This window comes from Ranitomeya imitator, chromosome 2, assembly GCF_032444005.1.
Source record: "Ranitomeya imitator isolate aRanImi1 chromosome 2, aRanImi1.pri, whole genome shotgun sequence".
Taxonomy (NCBI): Eukaryota; Metazoa; Chordata; class Amphibia; order Anura; family Dendrobatidae; genus Ranitomeya; species Ranitomeya imitator.
The window spans coordinates 44,335,829-44,359,082 of NC_091283.1; the positions used below are offsets into that span (position 1 = coordinate 44,335,829).

A 23,254-nucleotide genomic window follows, 5' to 3' on the forward strand; every position below is an offset into this window, starting at 1 on the left:
TTTAGTAATGAGAGGACTCTCAACATATCCCAATCCAATAAACCTTACAATTTTACACTGGCCCCTTAGGGTATGTGTCCACGTTCAGGCTTGCTTCAGGCTTTGGTCAGGATTTTATGCAGGTAAAATCCTGACCAAAACTGCACGTGAGGTCACTGGCAGGTCACCTGCGGTATTCTTGCTTGTTTTGCTCATTGGAGCAACATGCTGCGTTCTAAAAAAGACGCGCCGCATGTGCGTTTTCGCGGCTATGCCGCATGCGTTTTTTCCTGCATAGTGGAGACGGGATTTTATTAAATCCCCTCCACTATGCTGTAACATCTGGACGCCGCGTTTTTGATGCTTAGGCTCAACGCAGCGTCAAAAACGCAGCGTTTCCTGAACGTGAAAACATACCCTTAGTGTTATGCTTCACTCATACTCCTTGCTCTCTTTGTGACTTTTCAGCAGTTTTATTATCACCAAAATGAATGCAATGAAAGGTAACACCTCTATTTACAGTAGATGATAAAGGATCCATCATTCACAATAGGTGATGTCACAGCTCACCTCCTCCTCCTGTACAATGACTGATAACACCTCTATATACAGTAGATAACACAGGATCCACCATTCACAATAATTGATGTCACAGCTTACCTCCTCCTCCTGTACAATGACTGATAACACCTCTATATACAGTAGATAACACAGGATCCACCATTCACAATAATTGATGTCACAGCTTACCTCCCCCTCCTGTACAATGACTGATAACACCTCTATATACAGTAGATAACACAGGACCCACCATACACAATAGGTGATGTCACAGCTCACCTCCTCCTCCTGTACGATCACTGATAACACCTCTGTATACAGTAGATAACACAGGATCCACCATTCACAATAGGTGATATCACAGCTCACCTCCTCCTGTGCCCAGACCAAAGCATGCCTAGAAAACTGTCTTTTAGTAGTCGATGAGTTCTCATGAATCTCGCTTGCCTACTCTGGCGCCATGGGGGTGACTCAGTATATGCTCCAGGTACAGCATGTTTTTAATGTGGTCTTGCATTTAGTTCATTTAGGAGGCCTTTATGGCACAGCGAATATAAAAAACGTAGTGTAGGACTGCCCCAATATGAGATTGCCGTGAAGAGGCGGGGTGGCTCAAAGAATTGATCAATTCTTTGCTAAATGCCTCATTTTGAAAATACAGTTAGAAATTAATATGTGCATTTGCACTTTATATATTGCGTCTTAACCTTAGGCTGCGCTGGCTTCTCCCCTTTTCTTGCTCATGAATCTATATCCACATAGGTGTTGAAAACTGATTAACTGATTGGCACAGAACAGGAAATACAGTTGTGGCCAAAAGTATTGACACCCCTGCAATTCTGTCAGATAATACTCAGTTTCTTCCTGAAAATGATTGCAAATACAAATTCTTTGTTATTATTATCTTCATTTAATTTGTCTTAAATGAAAAAACACAAAAAGAATTGTCCTAAAGCCAAATTGGATATAATTCCACACCAAACATAAAAAATGGGTTGGACAAAAGTATTGGCACTGTTCGAAAAATCATGTGATGCTTCTCTAATTTGTGTAATTAACAGCACCTGTAACTTACCTGTGGCACCTAACAGGTGTTGGCAATAACTAAATCACACTTGCAGCCAGTTGACATGGATTAAAGTTGACTCAACCTCTGTCCTGTGTCCTTCTGTGTACCACATTGAGCATGGAGAAAAGAAAGAAGACCAAAGAACTGTCTGAGGACTTGAGAAACCAAATTGTGAGGAAGCATGAGCAATCTCAAGGCTACAAGTCCATCTCCAAAGACCTGAATGTTCCTGTGCCCACCGTGCGAAGTGTCATCAAGAAGTTTAAAGCCCATGGCACTGTGGCTAACCTCCCTAGATGTGGACGGAAAAGAAAAATTGACAAGAGATTTCAACGCAAGAATGTGCGGATGTTGGATAAAGAACCTCGACTAACATCCAAACAAGTTCAACCTGCCCTGCAGTCCGAGGGTACAACCTGTTTTATCCATCGGCATCTGAATGAAAAGGAACTGTATGGTAGGAGACCCAGGAAGACCCCACTTCTTACCCCGAGACATAAAAAAGCCAGGCTGGAGTTTGCCAAAACTTACCTGAAAAAGCCTAAAACGTTTTGGAAGAATGTTCTCTGGTCAGATGAGACAAAAGTAGAGCTTTTTGGGCAAAAGCATCAACATAGAGTTTACAGGAGAAAAAAAGAGGCATTCAAAGAAAAGAACACGGTCCCTACAGTCAAACATGGCGGAGGTTCCCTGATGTTTTGGGGTTGCTTTGCTGCCTCTGGCACTGGACTGCTTGACCGTGTGCATGGCATTATGAAGTGTGAAGACTGCCAACAAATTTTGCAGCATAATGCAGGGCCCAGTGTGAGAAAGCTGGGTCTCCCTCAGAGGTCATGGGTCTTCCAGGAGGACAATGACCCAAAACACACTTCAAAAAGCAGTAGAAAATGGTTTGAGAGAAAGCACTGGAGACTTCTAAGGTGGCCAGCAATGAGTCCAGACCTGAATCCCATAGAACACCTGTGGAGAGATCTAAAAATGGCAGTTTGGAGAAGGCACCCTTCAAATATCAGGGACCTGGAGCAGTTTGCCAAAGAAGAATGGTCTAAAATTCCAGCAGAGCATTGTAAGAAACTCACTGATGGTTACCGGAAGTGGTTGGTCGCAGTTATTTTGGCTAAAGGTTGTGCAACCAAGTATTAGGCTGATGGTGCCAATACTTTTGTCTGGCCCATTTTTGGAGTTTTGTGTGAAATGATCAATGTTTTGCTTTATTCTCTTTTGTGTTTTTTCATTTAAGACAAATTAAATGAAGATAATAATACCAAAGAATTTGTGATTGTAATCATTTTCAGGAAGAAACGGAGTATTATCTGACAGAATTACAGGGGTGTCAATATTTTTGGCCACAACTGTATGTGCCTGGCCTACGGCTTAAAAATCAGGATGCAAATTGCAAGAGTTTAAAGAGTTTAGTTTTTTTTCTATATAGATATTATTTATATAGCACCATTAATTCCATGGTGCTGTACATGAGAACGGGTTACATACAGAGTTATAGTTAACGTTTACAGTAAACAAATTTACAATGAGACTGGTGCAGAGGGGAGAGGACCCTGTCCTTGCGGACTTACATTCTACGGGATAATGGGGAAGAGACAGAAGGTCGAGGGAGCAGCAGCTCTGGCGGTGGTGAGGCGGCAGCTTCAGCGGTTGGTGACGCGGCAGCTCCGGCGGTTGGTGGTGAAGTGGCAGAATGGTTATTGCAGGCTGTAGGCTTTCCTGAAGAGATGGGTTTTCAGGTTCCGTCTGAAGGATCCGAGGGTGGTGGATAATTGGACGTGTTGAGGCGTGGAATTCCAGAGGATGGGGGATATTCGGGAGAAATCTTGGAGGCGGTTGTGTGAGGAACGAGTAAGTGTGGAGGTCTTGGGAGGATCGAAGATTACGTGACGGAAGATATTGGGAGATTAGTTCAGAGATATAGGGAGGGGACAGGTTGTGGATGGCTTTGTAGATCAGTGTTAGTAGTTTGAACTGGATTTGTTGGGGAATTGGGATCCAATGGAGGGATTTGCAGAGGGGAGAAGCAGGGGAGTAGCGAGGAGAGAGGTGGATTAGCCGGGCAGCAGAGTTGAGGACAGACTGGAGTGGTGCAAGGGAGTTAGCGTGGAGGCCACAGAGGAGGGTGTTGCAGTAATCGAGGCGGGAGATAATGAGGGCATGCACAAGAGTTTTAGTAGATTGAGGGCTGAGGAAGGGATGGATTCTGGCAATATTTTTGAGTTGGAGGTGGCAAGAGTTTGGACGTGCAGCTTGAAGAACAGGGCAGAGTCGAGAGTTACCCCGAGGCAGCGGATTTCAGGTGCAGGAGAGAGCGTGATGTCGTTTACCATAATAGATAGAACAGGTAGGGGGGATACGCGAGATGGGGGAAATATGAGTTCGGTTTTGTCTACATTGAGTTTTAGGAAGCGAGAGTTGAAGGAGGATATGGCTGATAGACACTCTGGGATTCTGGACAGCAGAGAGGTGATATCTGGGCCAGAGAGGTAGTTCTGAGTGTCATCCGCATACAGGTGGTACTGGAAGCCATGGGACTTTATGAGTTGTCCTAGGCCAAGGGTATAGATGGAAAAAAGTAGGGGCATTAGGACAGAGCCTTGAGGGTCTTCAACAGAGAGAGGGCGGGATGAGGAGGTAGTGTGGGAGTGGGAAATGCTAAATGTGCAGTTGGAAAGGTATGAAGCAATCCAGGACAGGGCAAGGCCTTTGATGCCAAGGGAAGAATAATCTGTAGCAGTAGGCAGTGGTCGACTGTGTCGAAAGCAGAGGATAGGTCGAGAACGAGGAAGATGGAGAACTGTCTGTTAGCTTTGGCTGTAAGTCATTAGTAATTTTGGTCATAACAGTTTCGGTGGAGTGGTGGGGGTGGAAGCCAGATTGGAGGTTGTCAAGAAGAGAGTTAGATGAGAGGTGGGAGGAAAGTTGAGCATGGACATGCTGCTCAAGGAGTTTGGAAGCAAACGGGAGCAGTGATATGGGGTGATAGCTGGGCATAGCAGTTGGGTAAAGGCTAGCTTTTTTGAGGGTGGGTGTCATAATGGCATGTTTGAAGGCAGAGGGGAAGGTACCAGAAGATAGCGATAGGTTGAAGAGATGGGTTAGGGCTGGAATGAGCATGTTAGTGAGGTTGGGTAACAGGTGGGAAGGGATGGGGTCAAGTGTACAGGTGGTGAGGTGTGATGTGGAAAGGAGGTGAGTAAGCTCTCCTTCAGTGATGTTGGAGAGGGAGGTTATTAGGGAAGGGCAGATTCTGGTATATGGAGTGGTTTGGGTGGTGGAACAGTAAAGGTTTGCCTTGTTTGATTGATCTTGTTTTTGAAGTAGGTGGCAAACTCCTCAGAAGAGATGAGAGGAGTTGGAGGTGGCAGTGGTGGGCGGAGGAGAGAGTTAAATGTGCTGAATAGTTGTTTTGGGTTGTATGATAATGAAGATACAAGGTTAGTGAAATAGGTCTGTTTAGCAGAAGTGAGGGCTAGTTTGAAGGCAAGTGTAGCTTGTTTGAAAGCGGCCAAGTCGTCTGGCAGGCGTGTTTTTTTGAAACGCCGCTCCGCGACCCTGGACGCTTGTCGGAGTTTTTTGGTGAGGTTGTTATGCCAGGGTTGTCTATTGATTTGTCGCACTTTGCCATGCATGAGAGGGGCGACTGAGTCTATGGCTAATGTGAGGATGGAGTTCTAGAAAGCGGTGGCGCTGTCCGTGTCATGGAGTGAAGATATGAGGACAGGGGTAGAAGAGTCTGTGAATGTCTAGGTGTGCAAGGTTTCTGTGAGGATGTGGTAGTGGCTGGACATAGGGGGCAGGTGAGGAGAACAAGGGTGAGAAGGTGAGTAGATGGTGGTCAGATTGGGGGAAGGGAGAGGTTGTGAGATTAGATAAGGAACAGAGGCAGGTGAAGATGAGGTCTAGTGTATGTCCGTCTGTGTGGGTGGCTGTGGAGGACCACTGTGTAAGTAAAAAGGATGAAGTAAGGGCCAGTAGCTTGGAGGCTGCTGGTTGGTGGGTGTCAGTATGGATATTAAAGTCACCCATTATGATGGTGGGGATGTCGGCAGAGAGAAAGCGAAGAAGCCAGGTGGATAATTGGTCAATGAAGGCAGTGGCTGAGCCCGGTGGTCAGTAACATAGTAACATAACATAGTAACATAGTTAGTAAGGCCGAAAAAAGACATTTGTCCATCCAGTTCAGCCTATATTCCGTCATAATAAATCCCCAGATCTACGTCCTTTTACAGAACCTAATAATTGTATGATACAATATTGTTCTGCTCCAGGAAGACATCCAGGCCTCTCTTGAACCCCTCGACTGAGTTCGCCATCACCACCTCCTCAGGCAAGCAATTCCAGATTCTCACTGCCCTAACAGTAAAGAATCCTCTTCTATGTTGGTGGAAAAACCTTCTCTCCTCCAGACGCAAAGAATGCCCCCTTGTGCCCGTCACCTTCCTTGGTATAAACAGATCCTCAGCGAGATATTTGTATTGTCCCCTTATATACTTATACATGGTTATTAGATCGCCCCTCAGTCGTCTTTTTTCTAGACTAAATAATCCTAATTTCGCTAATCTATCTGGGTATTGTAGTTCTCCCATCCCCTTTATTAATTTTGTTGCCCTCCTTTGTACTCTCTCTAGTTCCATTATATCCTTCCTGAGCACCGGTGCCCAAAACTGGACACAGTACTCCATGTGCGGTCTAACTAGGGATTTGTACAGAGGCAGTATAATGCTCTCATCATGTGTATCCAGACCTCTTTTAATGCACCCCATGATCCTGTTTGCCTTGGCAGCTGCTGCCTGGCACTGGCTGCTCCAGGTAAGTTTATCATTAACTAGGATCCCCAAGTCCTTCTCCCTGTCAGATTTACCCAGTGGTTTCCCGTTCAGTGTGTAATGGTGATATTGATTCCTTCTTCCCATGTGTATAACCTTACATTTATCATTGTTGTATATGACAGCAATTTGGAGATTAGAGGGAGAGTAGATACGGACAGAGTGAACCTCGAAAGAAGGGAGGATAAGGGAGGGTGGGGGTTGGATAGGGTTGAAGGAGCAGTTTTTAGAAAGAAGGAAACCCACTCCTCCGCCATGTCTGTTTCCAGAGCGAGGAGTGTGGGTAAAGTGGAGGCCATCGTAACTCAGTGCAGCAGGGGAGGCCATGTCAGGGTGGGTCAGCCAGGTCTCAGTGAGGACCAGGAAGGAAAGATTGTGGGAAGTGAAGAGATCGTGGATCACGTGGAGTTTGTTGCAGACGGAGCGGGCATTCCAAAGTGCCCCAGAGAGAGAAAGCAGGGGGTGGGGGTGAATGGCACAGATTTTAAGTGTGAGGGGTTGCGGTAGTTTCTCTTAGTGTGAGAAGGATAGGGGTGAGGATTAGTGGGATGTATAAGGCGGGGGCAGGATTGGGGGGATATATTGCCAGCAGTGAGGATGAGAAGAGAAAGGGAAAGCAGGTGGGTGAAGGAGAGAAATTGGCTGATATTATATTTTAATAGGTGAGGTCTGAAGTTAAGGAGCATGTCTGCGGATGAAGCGAGGTGGGGGGTGGGAGAGAGGGGGAGAGTTATTTGGTTTGAGGGTGCAGGGGTTTGGGGTTAGAGAAGGGGAGTGAGGATTAGTGAAGCAAAAACAGTGAGGGCAAATGTAAGCATGGTTAAGGATCAGGAGAAGAAAAGAGGTAAGTGAAATTAGAAGACAGGGATTAGTCTTACCGTCTGGCCAATTTCTGGACTAGTTCTGGTATATTTCTAATGATACACTTAAAAAGATGTCACTTTAAATGATGTCACATATGACTAAAGTCAGATCTGACCAGCTCCATGCAACTTATACCATTCCGATAGTAATATGGAAAATATTTCTAAAAAAAAAAAAAAAAAAAAAAAAAAATGTAAAAAATTACAGCTCTAAAAAAGAAAAAAAAAAAAAATTACGTTTAACTAAATTGTCAGGAAAATGTGCTAAATACCAATATCAAAAAGTCAGCAGCACGGTCTCTTCCTGGACAGCTGGGAATAGGACTTTGGAAAGTAGGATGTTAGGGTTATGCATCAGTTCTTGAGTGCAGTTTGTCAAATTCAACAAATAAATTCAGGCAGCGAGCCAGCGATCGCGGACACACACTCACTTCCTGACCACAGTTTCCTGTGCAAGTTTTATACACAGTGGGGATTGTGCTATAGGTAGAGTTTTTCTTAAAGCAGATTCTATAAAAAAAAAAAAAGGCCACAAAAATCGCCTAAAAAATGGAAAAAAAACTGAGTGAAAGATTTCTGTTCATTTCAATGTTAATCCTGTTTGATGTTTATATGTAGAGATATTTTTAGGAGTTTTTTTTAATTGCAGATTTTTTAAAACCGCTTGTTGAGAAAAAAAAAAAAAAAGAAGTGCATATAAGTGGGTCTTGAATGCAGTATCAAATTAAGTGCTTGCAAAAAAAAAAAAAAAAAAAAAAAGTTTTCAAAAATATTTAAGAAACTCTACAAAACTGCTTCCGTAAATATCTCAGGAAAAGAAAAAACTCTCCCAGGGAGGAGCATTTGCTGAAGAAGTTTCCACTTTAAAAAAACAAACACTTTTGAATGTCTGAAAAGAAAATCTATGTGGGCATGGAGTCTTTTTACAGGGTTTTCGGAGCAGAAACTGGACAGAAGCTCCAAGTTTTGGAGAAGTTTTGAGATTTGGAGGGGGATTTTGGGAAGTTTCCGCTCAGTTTTTGCTCCTAAATCTTCTTGAAAAACTATGTTCACATAGCCAGTCTTAGATTTGCAAGCTGCTTCAGTTTTTCCATGTGTGAGAGATTGCACCCAATTCCGAATTAACACGGAGCCCTCTCTTTTTTTACTGGGATGCAGAGATTTATAAACTAGGGCGACATATTGTGACCCTCTTGTTTTTTTCCTTAAAGAAAACATTAATATTTTATCACAGCTTATAGACGACCATGAATCATCAATTAGACCCCGTTGTTTATTTATTGTTCTTTGTCCCCCATATGACTTCTACTTTTCTCCTTCTAGTCTGTTTTCCAGTTCTATGATCCAGATGAACGAGGCCTTATATCCCGAGAAGACTTTGAAAAAGTGATTTCTAGTTTTCCCTTTTCTTGTCAAATTTTGGAAAAAGACAGGTATGTTGTCCCAAATTACATGGATCAGAAGCTATATAGTGTATGATGTGGGTGGAAGCAGAGGCTCTGCGCAGCAGCATGCATGGTATAGGCAGCGTGGAAACTGGGGAATGTCAAGGTGACCAACAGCCTCGTATAGTCTAAGGTCATCATGTAGGATGGAAATGCACATGGGAAACCACAATCTTAACTGGAGTATCCCTTTAATGATGCACTCTCTTACAGTTCAGCTGATGCCTCACATCAGTGTGTTAAGCCTGAATCAGAAAAGGCTGCACATTAAAAAGTTGGGTCCCCATCCAAGTATTGCCCATATTAACCAATTTTTTTTTTTAAAGTACCTTTAACTCCTGTTTTCCAAACCAAATTTTCATTTTTGCCCTTATCTTTTTTTTCTCCCCCCCCCCCCCCCCCTTTTCCTTTTTCCAAGAATCCTACATTTCTCCTTCACCTTATTGGGGGACACAGACCGTTTTCTTGCTGTGTCCCCCAATGAATGGCTCGGAGAAGATGATTTTATGGTGAGTACACAAAAATCCCTATTTCTCCTTCCCCTCATTGGGGGACACAGCAAGAACACGGTCTGTGTCTCCCAATGAATGGCTCGGAGAAAAGGATTTTACGGTGAGTACACAAAAATCCCTATTTCTCCTTCGCCTCATTGGGGGACACAGCAAGAACACAGTCTGTGTCCCCCAATGAATGGCTCGGAGCAAAGGATTTTATGGTGAGTACACAAAAATACCTATTTTTAATTTTATTTATTTAGTAATTTTTCTGTCTTCATAGCCCAACGTGGGTATTTGTAGTTTTTAATAACACCATTTACCAAATAATGTACTGGGGAAAAAAAAAACAGGAAAAAAAAACCCCAAAAGGCAGCAAAAAAACAAAGCAGTTTTAACATTTTTTTTTTCTTCTGTTTTTCATTGTGCAGTAAATAAAAAAAAAAAAAAAAAAAAAAATGGCCTGACAACTAAATTCTCCTGGTCAGTAGGGTTACAGTGATAGCAAACCTTCTAGAGTTTTTGCTTTGTTTTTATAAGTGCGATTTATTTTATTTTTTTGCTGAAAGTTAGTAAAAAAAAAAAAATGGTGTGTTTTTTTTTTTTTTTTAAATTAAAAAAAAAGTTCTTCATGCTGCACTGGACATACAATGTATTAAGTTGTTTTTTTTTATTTCACCTCTCCTTTGGATAGAAATAATGAGTTAACACCAACTTGGCGTAACAAACGCTAACTCATTAGGTTCCAAATATTTGATTGCTACTATCTCTGCAAGAATCAACATTTAGAGAGGAAAAACAAAAATAAAATTGAATGTCCAGTTCAACATGAAAAATTTGGTGAAAAGTCCTCCTAAAAAGAAATATTTATTTATTTTTATGGGGCGGTCAGTAATTGACAGCGGCATTTAAATGTTTAAATAGCAGTCAGAGCGCACAATTGCCTTCTGCAGCCTGTGCGGCATTGTCAATTGCTGCCTGCAGAATGAGTTAACTGAGAATCTGTCAGTGAGCTTGTTATGAAGAGAGGATTTGTAACTGTTTTATCTATCTTTTTCTGTGCTCATTTCAGCTGATTTATGACCGCATCGTAACTAAATACGCAGAAACTAAAAAAAAAAGGTGCAAAATGTTTAAAGGAGCCCGTCACCTCCGATAATGCCATTATCCTGCATTTAAAGGTCCCCTTAGAGATAGATCCTGCCCCTAGAAATAGCCTTTAAATTCAGATTTTCCAGGGATTAGTTTATACGGGCATTTCTGTCCATAATGTTCCCCGGTCACTGATAGATCGGTCTGTCCGTGCTTGAGGCCAATGCAATCTATATGGGGGCGAAGGAGCATTAAAGGATCGCCAAGATTTGGGCTTTTTTTATGCTTTAATGCATGTATTTGGAGTTAAAACCCATTTTTGCAATTTGGTTCTATTAAAAACGTTGCACCGTTGATAGCCTCTGTGTTGCACCGTTGATAGCCTCTGTGTTGCACCGTTGATAGCCTCTGTGCTGCGCTGGCTGCTAAACGAGTGAACTGAGAATCCATCAGCGAGCTCATTCTGTTTGGAACTCTTCTAGATGACCTGCTCCAAGTTGATTTCTTTTTTTCCCCCCACACAGAGAGGGTCCGGTCGCCCGCGAGGAGATGACGGCGTATTTTATGAAAGCCAGTCAAGTGTGCTCCAGACTAGGACTTCCTTTTTTGCAGAGTCTGGTGGAGATCCGTCTGAAGGAAACGCCGCTGTGTGCCAACTGTGTAAGAAACCGCAGCAAGCATGGAGCCCCGACAGCTTCTATGCCGGCCTATGCGTCTCCGTGGTTACAGACTACAAACTAAGCCCACGTAGTCTGAACCTGCAGTCGTGTTATTCCCTTTCGTAGGAAAACGCAGAAGCCAACTTCAGTGCAATCTGTAACCATGGTGACACATAAGTCTGCATAGCTGCTGCATACTCAAAACTGCAGAACGTTTGTAGTATTTGCAAACTCGCTTCATTGTAACTGGGGTTATGTCAAAAGCAACTTTTATTACATCATGGTCTCTGGAGGCATGAGATTATTTGGGGTCACAGCAGTCGGACCCCCTGCGATCATCGGATTTGTGGGGGGGGGGGGGGTCTGACTACTGACTAATAAGGGAGCAGCGTTCACATGGAAGGCAGTGAGCCACATAGTCAGGTGCAGTCACCGCTGTGTATAGAGGTCAGAGCCATGGTAAGTGATGGAGGGGACACAGGAGCACCGCAGCCCGTTGGGGGGGGGGGGGGGGGGGGGGAGAACAAGCCATCATTATTAGGGGGTATTCACAGAAAAGAAAAAGCCCCAACACATGCAGGGATTGCCTATTTGTTAGACATGCAGCTGCGGGGGCTCGAACATATTATTGGAGCACGGCGAGGATGCTCGGTTAGCACCTGAGCATGCTGAGATAACACCTTAGAGCGTGTTCGCTCATCACTAGTGCCAACAGGTTACCTTTAAATGACTAAAGTTACAAAGAAATCATGCCAGTGATATAGATCCCAGCCATTACCCCTTTTACAGAGCTAACACCTAGTAACGTCTTCCCCTCGGTACTTGTACGACTGTTTCTGCTCTACATCCCCCATTCTGTCATAAGAGGCAGGAAATGACGCGGCCTGTGGTTCCATTTCTGCTGAAACGACTGCCCGAATCAGAGAAGCTGACGAACCCTGTGAGCCATTATAGAAGGACCCTTCTTACAGGGCTGCCCTCTGTTCTTGCTCATAGAGAAGCGGGTCCCACGCGGCACCAGTTTTACTTGGAGTGTTTGACACATTTATATTAAATGTCGTTTATATTATTCAATTAAGAAATTTAGGTTGAAAATAAATACAATAAATATATATATATTTATATTCTCTATCGGGTTTGGTCCTAAAAGTCAATCCAGAAATCCAGATACAGTGCGGAATTGTTGCACGTGGATTTTATTGCAGATTTTGTGAATAGGTACTACAAACGGCGAGATCTGCAGTCAACATCTCCATCATGAGCGTTCGACAGTTTTGGGCACGATCGGATCGCTGTATATATTTTTTAATTTTGTGCCTGTTGAATGGGTTTTGAAAACTTTAAAAGGGGAATCTGTCAGCAGCATGATGTAGGGGCTGAGCCCCTGATTCCAGCGATGTGTCACTTGCTGATCTGCTCGCTGTCGTTTTGATATAATCCTTGTTTTCTCTGCTGCAAAGCCAGCAGAGCTCAGAACACTGAGCCCTGTATAACCCCGCCCACACCACTGATTGGCCGCTTTCTGTTCTCACTGTGCATAAGGCTGCCAATCAGTGGCAGGGGCGGGGTTATACAGGACAGTTGACTTGGATTCACGTGACACCTAGTCCCGTAGTGATAATCTCCTGTTAATAAAACACTGATTTTATTGAAAACAGAAACAAACAGCCTAGTAAGTGACACATTGCCGTAATCAGCTTTTCAGCCCCTACATCATGTGTTCTCAGATTAAATTTAAAAACCTGTTTCATCTCGCCAGTGCCCCGACCCATGGTGCTTGTATTATTTCTACAGCTGAACTGGTCTCTTCTTTTTTTTCAGATATGGAGTGTGGCCAAGCAAGGCTATGTGACTGCAGGTAAAGCAGTTCGGTCATAATCACGTAGTGTAAAACTGGCCAGAAGTTAGAGAAAACCCATCTCCAGTCTGCAGATTTCTAGCATCCCCACCGATCAGCAGATTAAAGTGATCATGGTGCTCTGGCCCGAACTGCACCCTACATAGTTCCCCAGGCATGGCACCATATATTTTGCAGCGGCTGCAGCTGTCATTGTGGCCCAATATCATGCACATGAACGGGATCTGCGGAGAGCTGTAATACCAGGCACATCCGATAAATCAGAGGCTACTGTGCTCGCCAGAGAGTCACTGTCCCTTCTCTGATTGCTAGTGTTTAACCACTTAAATGGCTCCATCAATCTCTGAAAGCATCAATTAGGGGGCACACCGACACGGGGATCCATCCTCTCCCCACTAATGTGATAACAGGGAGCCTTTCGCCAATACCTCTCTTTACAGCTAGGTCGACAAAAAAGGAAAAATGAAAGGGGGGGGCGGCATAAAATAACCACAAGTCCTAGGAGAATCCTTTAAATCAATTTCTCACAACTAGTGATGAGCGAGCAGGCTCGTGTGCTAACAGAGTATCTTCGGCGTGCTCGAATACGATATTCGAGTCACCGCGGCCGCTCGACAGGCAATCTCAGCGTTTGTTGTGTGTCTTGAAAAGCCGCGAGCCATGCAGCATGGACATAATATTCAAGCATGCCGAAGATACTCTACTAGCACAGGAGCGTGCTTAGATAACACCTTATTCGAGCACGCTCGCTCATCACTTCTTACAACCTTTTGTAGATCCTGAACTCCTGGCTTATTACTTTACTTGTGTTTGGTCTTCTTCAGGATTGCGCAAGGATGTCATGGAGAACTGGCCTACTAGCCAGGGAAGCGTAGAAAGAAAAAGTGAAAAACACGGGCCCCATGTATCGGGGGCAGCAGATCCTTCTCGTATGATAGCTCACTGTGTTGGCGGCTGCAAGAAATCTGAAACTTTACTGAAGAAGCTAAAAGAGACAGAAGAGGTGAGGAGATAGTCAGGGAGATAGTAAAATGGCTGTATTTGTATACCTCCGTACCTTACATCTCAGCTGTACTTGGTTGCAGGAGAGGAATCGCCTTCTGCTGGAGAACACCGGACTGCACTGCACCAACTCCCAGCTGGCAGCCGAGAACGCCAACTTACACAGCCAGCTGTGCGCGCTACAGGACAAGGTGCAAGCGCTGAGCAAGGACTCCAAGATGAAGCCGGCCGCTCTCACGCAAATCCTGGAGACCCTAAAGGCATTAAAAATACAAAGTGACACAACCCCCTGACTAATCGCCCACAGGAAGGACTGAACTAGTGGCGTACAATACTCGCAATGGACACAACGGAACTTTACTTGTACGAAGCGATACCTCCTAAATGACGAGAACCGTGTACGGCACAATGGGTCCGAAACACCTGCTCTACAGACAAGGAAACAAATTATCAGATTCAGGCCATGTTCACACATTCATTCTTTTTGCTTCAGCCAAAGGCCTGATCTCTTGGCCGTAAAAAAAAAAAAAAAAAAAATAGAGAGATAAAAAAACAAAAACAGGTTTTGCTGACTTTTTTTGTTGTGTTTTTCAGGATCCTAAAGTTAAGCATGGAAGCATGAACAATACAAGGTGTTAGGCCACAAGTGTAACACATGAAAAAAAACATAAAACATTAAAGGAAAAAAAGGCAATTTGATCAACTTATTTAGTGGAAAAAGATTTTTAAATCTGAAAAAAAAAAAAAAAATTCTGAACCAAAAAAAAGTTTAAAACAAACAATTGCAAATGTAAAAACAGGGCTGGGAGTTGAATTGGTCGGGAATAGTTTACTTAAGACATTGGCAAAGCATTGAGCAGGTCGGGCTTCGTTTACTTACTAGTTTTCTGATTCAGCCAGGAAAAAAAAACAAAAAACACACACACACACACACACACACAAACAAGCACGTGCTTGAGATTTCCAAAGTCTCATGGCTTTGGCTGGTACTGTAAAAAAGCAGTTTTTTAAAAAAAAAAAAAAAAAGAAAAAACTGCAAAGTGCGAACATTCCTTTTTAAGCTAGGTGTACACAGAAAAATGACTCAGGTTTTTATGCTTTTTAGCTACTCAGGGTCTGTGTTACATGGACAGCACATTGACTTCTATGGAAATTGTTGTTGTTGATGTTTTAACCACTTGTCTCCTGGTCTCCTCAATGATTACAGATAATTATTGTGTGTACCATCACACAAGACCCTACTAACATTGAAAACCATTGCCAGGAGCCGTCCACTATATTCTCTTTATACGGGTGGATCGGAGCTCAAGGTTCTGCACTAAAAATGGTAAATGCTGAAGAGATGGGGGATGGTGCAATATATGAGGTCAAATATTTCTAGTGATTTTACGTCTGGGGTTTAAAATGCTAAAAAGGTACTTTATAAAAAGTTGTCTCTATATGTGTGAAGTGTACAGGAAAGTAAATATTACAATTTTGTCAGCAAATGCATAATCTGACGTCTTTAAATAAAAATGCAATGCAATGGATGTATTATAAAACAGAATTAAAAATAAAAAAAACTTTAAAAAAGAAAAATGTGTCTTATAGCTAGGGAAATATCTCACTCTAATCCCCATGTGCAAGTGGAGCAAAAAAAAAAAAAATTTTTTATAAATCTATATATATAATTGTCTAAGGGTTTTTCCGTCTGTCTGTCTGTCCTGGAAATCCCGCGTCTGATTGGTCGAGGCTGCCAGGCCTCGACCAATCAGCGACAGGCACAGCATCGACGTAGAAATCCCGCGTCTCTGATCAGCAACGGGCACAGCGACGATGATGTCATAAAGGACGTAGAAATCCCACGTTTCTGATTCAGCAACGGGCACAGTATCGACGTGGATGTCATAATGGTTGCCATGGCGACGATACATATACTACATATAGAGGTGTTATCAGTCATTGCACAGGAGGAGGAGGTGAGCTGTGACATCTATTGTGAATGGTGGATACGGTGTTATCTACTGTATGTAGAGGTGTTAGTCATTGTACAGGGGGAGGTGAGCTGTGACATCACCTATAGTGAATGGTGGATCCTGTGTCATCTACTGTATATAGAGATGTTATCAGTCATTGTACAGGAGGAGGAGGTGAGCTGTGACATCACCTATTGTTAATGGTGGATCCTGTGTCATCTACTGTATATAGAGGTGTTATCAGTCATCGTACAGGAGGAGGTGAGCTGTGACATCACGTATTGTGAATGGTGGATCCTGTGTCATCTACAGTATATAGAGGGGTGATCAAATACCTTACCTTTTAGTGTAATCAGGTCTGTGATGAAAGTGATATTTCTGAAAAGTCATCTTTTCAGAAAAAAATTGATAGGGATATGGAAAAAAAAATGAAACTATATATAATACACACCTTTCATCACACAGAGGACTGTATTAAAAAACTGCTGCAAGTACGGTACATAAAATCCTCCGTACGCTAGGACATAACAGACATAAAATAAGACAGTTTTACTCACTTGTCCATAATTTATTTTTTATAGATTTTATTTTGAGCAAACCAAGATACATAAAACATCAACTTCATGTTATACAAGTGCGGGTAGGAACTGAAAATATATGGATGAGTCTATACTATACACACACACACACACAGACACATGTATTCTCTTGTACAGCTTAAAAGGAGGGATATATGTTTCTAAAATCCCCCCACAAAAAAAAAAAAAAAACTCCACACTACACTGTACTCCCCTTACCTGAGTCCACCAGTGGAGTCTCTGCCATTGATGTCAGCACCATAACCAATCAGTGAGCTCAGGGAATTCTAGTGAAGACGGCACGCCAAACTTCAATTCACTGAGCTCACCGATTGGCTGCAGCGCTGTTATGTTGAATGCGCGGCAGCCATTGTCAGACATCAGGAGCAGCTGTGTAGACTCAACAGTAGACCCAGGAAAGGTAAAGTGTGGTATGTAGGCCGAGACCTAGAAGCCATTAGCCCCATCTCTGCCATAAGAAGGTGGACACGGGAATAAACCTTTAGCACATTGAGGACTCCGGATTGGTTCCTGAAATTAAGCGTTTAAAAAAATAAAAATATCCATCTTATATTGCACATTTATACAATGAACCATCTGCTTGTCATGATAAACTAAAGCCGTAATTCAATCATTACATTATAGCAGTTGCGGTTTAATTCACTACAATTAGAAGTGATTCTTCCATTAGTCGTTTACATTTTACGGGAAATTTTAATGGAGGAGAACACAAAAAAAAATTAAAATCAACATGCTTTTCACCAGCTTATTGTGGGTATCAAAACTGGAGATATAAGAATACCGCCAAATAAAAAAAATAAAAAACTGCAAAGCTGCACAGTGCAGCAAAGAGGAGAATTCAGGAACATACACATCCTTAGAAATAAAAGCAAAAAAAAAAAAAAATGATATTGGAGGTCACATAATCTATATAATATTTCAACTATATATACACCGTATGTATACATGTGACCATATACATTAGATCGCCATCGGTTACTCCATGACCCTGTTATAGCATTACTCTGCCCAGAGGAAACTGTGCCCAGTATGTGAGGAACGTACTGTGCAACCACAGAGGGGCGCTGTAGCCGGAGATTACACGCACAATTAATTTGGCAGTAAACAGGTACTGAAGAGATATGATGGAAAAAGTATTTTTCTATTGGGCTCACTTCTTTTTTCTCTTATTTCTTTTGCCCCACCGTTGCGGTCCTCCTCCTCCCCCTTCCTTTCTCTTCTCCCACACAGGCATTGGTGGCTCAATTTCATTTGGTCGCCCTCCTCTGTCAGGAACAGCACCGGTCATCAGTACCTGTGAATCAAAAGAAAAAGGAAAAAAAAAAAAAAATACTCAATTTTTATAATCCTACGCTCCTATCAGCATTAGGATTTGATGCAGGAAACGGATCTATCACATAATAGACACAAGAACCCCATTGTCTATTATCAGGTCATTTGGGTGTTTTTTTTGGACAAGCTCAGAAAATCATGCGCAGGGCTTAAGGCTCCCATAGGCATGGGATAAAAGTCAATCACAATGAACCATTTCGACCGCAGCACATGTTCGTTGTCTCTTTTGGTGAAACTAACGAATGTTCGTTTAGAACAATGCCCGACTGACGAACGAGCACCAGATCAGGGGACTTGCGAGGTCGTCCATGTGCATCACTGCTACAATCAATGTCTCGGTGGTCTCCAGCATGGGAGAAAGATAAGTGCACGGCACGAAATCAATACCTTTTGGATAGCAGTGCGGGTTTTCTGGCAGAAGGTGGCATTGCAGGTGTGCAGGATTCGTGAGTAGTCCTCCCGGGCAGCCAATAAATGTGGGATTGTGATCTTGGACTCGGCAGTAAGCGTCTTTCTTAAAGGCCAGTAGACTTCATTCATGGATTTTTCCTTTACCTGTGTGTCAAGCACATAGAGTCCACTGCAGTAAAAGATCGGTCATTCATCAAGTCTGTCCCCCGCCCCATGAAAACGTCTGATCATCGGCCAAGGTAAACATGTCAGTGATCCTCAAATGAACATGCTGCAAAATAGCGTGCTCGTCAGGTGATCAGACCATTTATGCCAGCAAAAAAATAAATACATATTAATCGGCAGCACATTGATCTATGTAAACATGGGATGTCCTCCAATAACATGATGCTGTGTGGGACAGAAGGATAGCCAGTATAGTCATCCTGTTCCCAAGATGGTTCACCGATAGTACTTATTTAACTATCCTGTATATAGTCCATGGGCACTCGAAAAAGGTGCATCTAAATGCCCCATTCGGCCCCCTTCACATGTCACCGTTTCCGGTACGTGTGGTGACAGTTTTCACACACACTGGAGACACTTACACACATAGACACATTCAAATGAATGGGTCTCTGCGCACTGGTCAGTGGGTTTCCACGGACCGTGTACCCATGGGCAAAACGCGCTGATATTTCAGTTTTTTTATTTATTTATTTTTTATGAGCAGCACAATGTCCTGCACACGAATGACATCAGCGGTACTGTTCAAGCTCATCCCCGGCTGCTGGAGGCAGCTCTCATCATTATCAATGTTGAGAGTTGTATTCAGCCCCCGCTGTCTATATTGAGTGTAAAATGAATAATAAAATAAAAAAAACACATCTAATCCCCTGTAACACAAAAATAATTAATATCTCAACTTCAGACAGGTAAAGTATATTGTTGTTTTTTATTTTTTGTTTATTTACAGGGCACAATGGCTTCAGGGGATTAGGTGTTTATACTCACCTTAACGCCTAATCCCCTGAAGCCATTGTCCCCTGTAAATATACAAAAATAAAAAATAATATCTTGTACCTGTCCGAAGTTGAGATACTGTTTATTATTTTTGTTTATTTACAGGGGACAATGGCTTCAGGGGATTAGGAGTTTAGGTGATTATAATGTGTGGTTTTTTATATTCATTTTACACTCAATGTAGACAGCAGGGGCTGAATACAACTCTCAACATTGTACCCTGCTTGATCTCAACGCCTGAGAACAGCGTGAACTGTGCTGGCTTTGCTCAGGCTCCTGTATGCATGATAATGATGCATAACATTGTTGCCACACATATGAAACACATGGACACGGATGTCTCCGGCACTGGTTTTTCCAGTATCGGAAATATCAGGACGTGTGAGGGAGGCATTAGTCACAGGCAGACTTACCATGGTAAGCAAGTATAACATAGCGAGATTTGTAAGAGCAAACGTGACTTATCTGATCTGAAGCGGTCTGCACAGTAAGGGTACCGTCACACTGAAGCGATACGACAACGATGTCGATCGCTGCAGCGTCGCTGTTTGGTCGCTGGAGAGCTGTCACACAGACAGCTCTCCAGCGACCAACGATCCCGGTCCCCTGGTAACCAGGGTAAACATCGGGTTACTAAGTGCAGGGCCGCGCTTAGTAACCCGATGTTTACCCTGGTTACCAGCGTAAACGTAAAAAAAACAAACATTACATACTTACATTCCGTGAGTAAAAATACCCAGAAAAACAGTAAAATACGCACTATCAAAACCAGGTGCGCAACATACTCCAACAAGGATATAAGCAAAGGAGAAACAGGAGTACCAAACCACCCATAAATAAAATCAATTATTTATTAGTAGTAAATATAAAAACACGTGACAAAGTACAATATAATATACAGAAATATACCAAGGACAAACACGTTAAAAATGTGAAGGACACAGACAGAAACAGACAGGTTTACATAGTGTAAAAAGGGACCATGGGTGTATAGCAAAATGTATATACCACCATCTAACACTGGCTATAGGGAAAGATCCAGGGTAAAAAGCCGTATAAAGCACCACACGTGTGGCCCAAGTTTCAGTATCCACAACCCAGTGTGATGTTTAACTATCCTGACGACACACAGATCTACATCTCTGGACCAGATATCACCTCCCTTCTAACCAGAATCCCTCAATGTCTGTCCACTATTTCATCCTTCTTCTCCGCTAGATTTCTGAAACTTAACATGGACAAAACAGAATTCATCATCTTTCCCCCATCTCACGCGACCCCCCCAACGAACCTATCCATTACCGTAAATGGCTGCCCACTCTCCCCAGTCCCACAAGCTCGCTGCCTCGGGGTAATCCTTGACACTGATCTCTCCTTCAAACCACATATCCAAGCCCTTTCCACTTCCTGCCGCCTCCAACTCAAAAATATTTCACGAAGCCGTTCATTCCTCAACCATGAATCTGCAAAAACCCTAGTCCATGCCCTCATCATCTCTCACCTCGACTACTGCAACCTCCTGCTCTGTGGCCTCCCCTCTAACACTCTCGCACCCCTCCAATCTATTCTAAACTCTGCTGCCCGACTAATCCACCTGTCCCCCCGCTATTCCCCGGCCTCTCCCCTCTTTCAATCCCTTCACTGGCTCCCCATTGCCCAGAGACTTCAGTACAAAACCCTAACCATGACGTACAAAGCCATCCACAACCTGTCTCCTCCATACATCTGTGACCTCGTCTCCCGGTACTTACCTACACGCAACCTCCAATCCTCACAAGATCTCCTACTCTACTCCCCTCTTATCTCCTCTTCTCACAATCGTATACAAGATTTCTCTCGCGTATCACCCCTACTCTGGAACCCTCTACCACAACATATCAGACTCTCCCCTACCATCGAAACCTTCAAAAAGAACCTGAAGACCCACCTCTTCCGACAAGCCTATAACCTGCAGTAACCACCGATCGACCAAACCGCTGAATGACCATCTCTACCCTCACCTACTGTATCCTCACCCATCCCTTGTAGATTGTGAGCCCTCGCGGGCAGGGTCCTCATTCCTCCTGTACCAGTTATGACTTGTATTGTTTAAGATTATTGTACTTGTTTTCCTTATGTATACCCCTCCTCACGTGTAAAGCGCCATGGAATAAATGGCGCTATAACAATAAATAATAATAATAATAATAATAATGTAAATCAGTATAGCTAAGATTCTATCTCACCCAAATAGGTCCGTTTACGAGGTTGAACGCAGCCCCAACGCACGTTTCGCGTGGGCTTCCTCAGGGGGCCATGCTCACAATTGTGTGTCTATGAACTATAAATACCCTAAACACCTGTCCCCACTGTGGACATAATTAGCGGCGCATGTCAGCAAGGTCCGCAGGACCGGATGTGACATCACCACTAAGCGTCCCATGCGACGCACACCGACCGCGGCCATTGCCATGGTAACCGCGGCCAGTGCACGCCGCAGTCCAGACGCCGAAGCGATGCCACCGCCCACACACATCGCGGACATGCGCACATGTCACATTGCCCTGTTCAGCGCCGCAGTGACACCTAGATGAATACCGGACCTCCGGAAATGATGAACCCCAACAAGCTCCGCCCAGGTACGTCTAGAGTGTAAACAGTAACCATGGTAATATAAGTAGTAGCGCACCATTGTGACGAAGCGGGGATCACAATGAGGATATATCCCCTGAACTTATACAAGCCGGATGAGTGACAATAAAAAGGTGAATAAATATACAAATAAATGTATATGAATATATATATAAAAAAAAAACGTAGTGCATAGCGAAACCAATACAAATAACGTAAAAATAGTGCAAAAAGATTAATCAATTAAAGTGCTATGTGCAAAAAATATGCAATGAGGTACTAAATATAACAATTATAACAATCAATATATCAATACTCTTTAAACGTGACATAATAAAGGAAATTCCGATCAAAAGATAGGAAATTTCTTGCATCCAGCTTGAGTCAGGTAGATTTTAGTCCTTCACTCCTCTTTTTTCATTTCCAGTTATAGTCCATTAACAGAGCAATGCGGCATAATTCATGTATATCTCCACTATAGGGAATCAGGTGAACTCAATCAGGGGACCATCTATATATATAATTGTCTAAGGGTTTGTCTGTCTGTCTGTCTTGGAAATCCCACGTCTCTGATTGGTTGAGGCCGCCAGGCCTCGACCAATCAGCGACGGGCACAGAGTATCGACGTAGATGTCATAATGGTTGCCATGGCGCCGATGATGTCAAAGGTTGCCTCGACCAATCAGCGACGGGCACAGTCTGCCGCGAATTCTGGAATCATCATTGTCCATATACTACGGGGACATGCATATTCTAGAATACCCGATGCGTTAGAATCGGGCCACAATCTAGTATATAATATACATAATAACTAAAAAAAGTAAAAATCAGATTAAAATACAGACACACAAAATTAAAAGCTAAATCTACATCATAGGTATGGGGCAAAGCTCAGTTGTTCATTTAGCCCGTTAGGGACCATAGTTCCAAGGGTTGCTATCCATTTGCATTCTCTTTGAGCCAGAATACGCTTGTAATCCCCCCCTCTAATTCCCAATCTGACTCTGTCAATACCAAATATTTTTAGACATTTCGGGTCACAATTGTGTTTATCCCTAAAATGTCTGGGTAGAGTTTTCAGGGTACTGACATCCTCCACACTGGTGGCCGCCATGATGTCTCTTACGTGTTCCCGTGTTCTAACACGAAGTTCTCTGGAGGTTAGTCCTACATATATCAATGAACACGTACAGCGGGCATAGTAAATTACATGGGTAGTACTACATGTAATGTGCTCCTAAGGGTATGTGTCCACGTTCAGGATTGCATCAGGATTTGGTCAGGATTTTTCATCAGTATTTGTAGCCAAAACCAGGAGTGGGTGATAAATACAGAAGTGGTGCATATGTTTCTATTATACTTTTCCTCTAATTGTTCCACTCCTGGTTTTGGCTTCCAAATACTGATGAAAAATCCTGACCAAATCCTGATGCAATCCTGAACGTGGACACATACCCTTAATCCTAAATTCACGTGAGCCATCACTGG

General features: G+C 43.1%; 2 protein-coding genes across 3 annotated transcripts in view; one reads left to right on the forward strand and one right to left on the reverse strand.

The window, feature by feature from the left end:
- Positions 1 to 14,416, forward strand: part of RASGRP4 (RAS guanyl releasing protein 4) — a 70,940-nt gene extending 56,524 nt beyond the window's left edge. The window contains exons 12-16 of the mRNA XM_069746588.1: positions 8,631 to 8,740; positions 10,863 to 10,998; positions 12,819 to 12,855; positions 13,680 to 13,858; positions 13,941 to 14,416. Of these exons, the coding sequence (XP_069602689.1) occupies positions 8,631 to 8,740; positions 10,863 to 10,998; positions 12,819 to 12,855; positions 13,680 to 13,858; positions 13,941 to 14,150 (672 nt within the window). The 3' untranslated portion in view covers positions 14,151 to 14,416. The remainder of the gene's footprint in view (positions 1 to 8,630; positions 8,741 to 10,862; positions 10,999 to 12,818; positions 12,856 to 13,679; positions 13,859 to 13,940) is intronic.
- A 1,963-nt stretch (positions 14,417 to 16,379) lies between these two features.
- FAM98C (family with sequence similarity 98 member C) overlaps positions 16,380 to 23,254 on the reverse strand; it is a 30,400-nt gene continuing 23,525 nt past the window's right edge. For both annotated transcript variants that reach the window (XM_069746589.1, XM_069746590.1), the window contains exons 7-8: positions 18,131 to 18,298; positions 16,380 to 17,705 (exon numbers count right to left, since the gene is read on the reverse strand). In XM_069746589.1, coding sequence (XP_069602690.1) covers positions 17,562 to 17,705; positions 18,131 to 18,298 — 312 coding nt within the window. In that variant the 3' untranslated portion in view covers positions 16,380 to 17,561. The remainder of the gene's footprint in view (positions 17,706 to 18,130; positions 18,299 to 23,254) is intronic.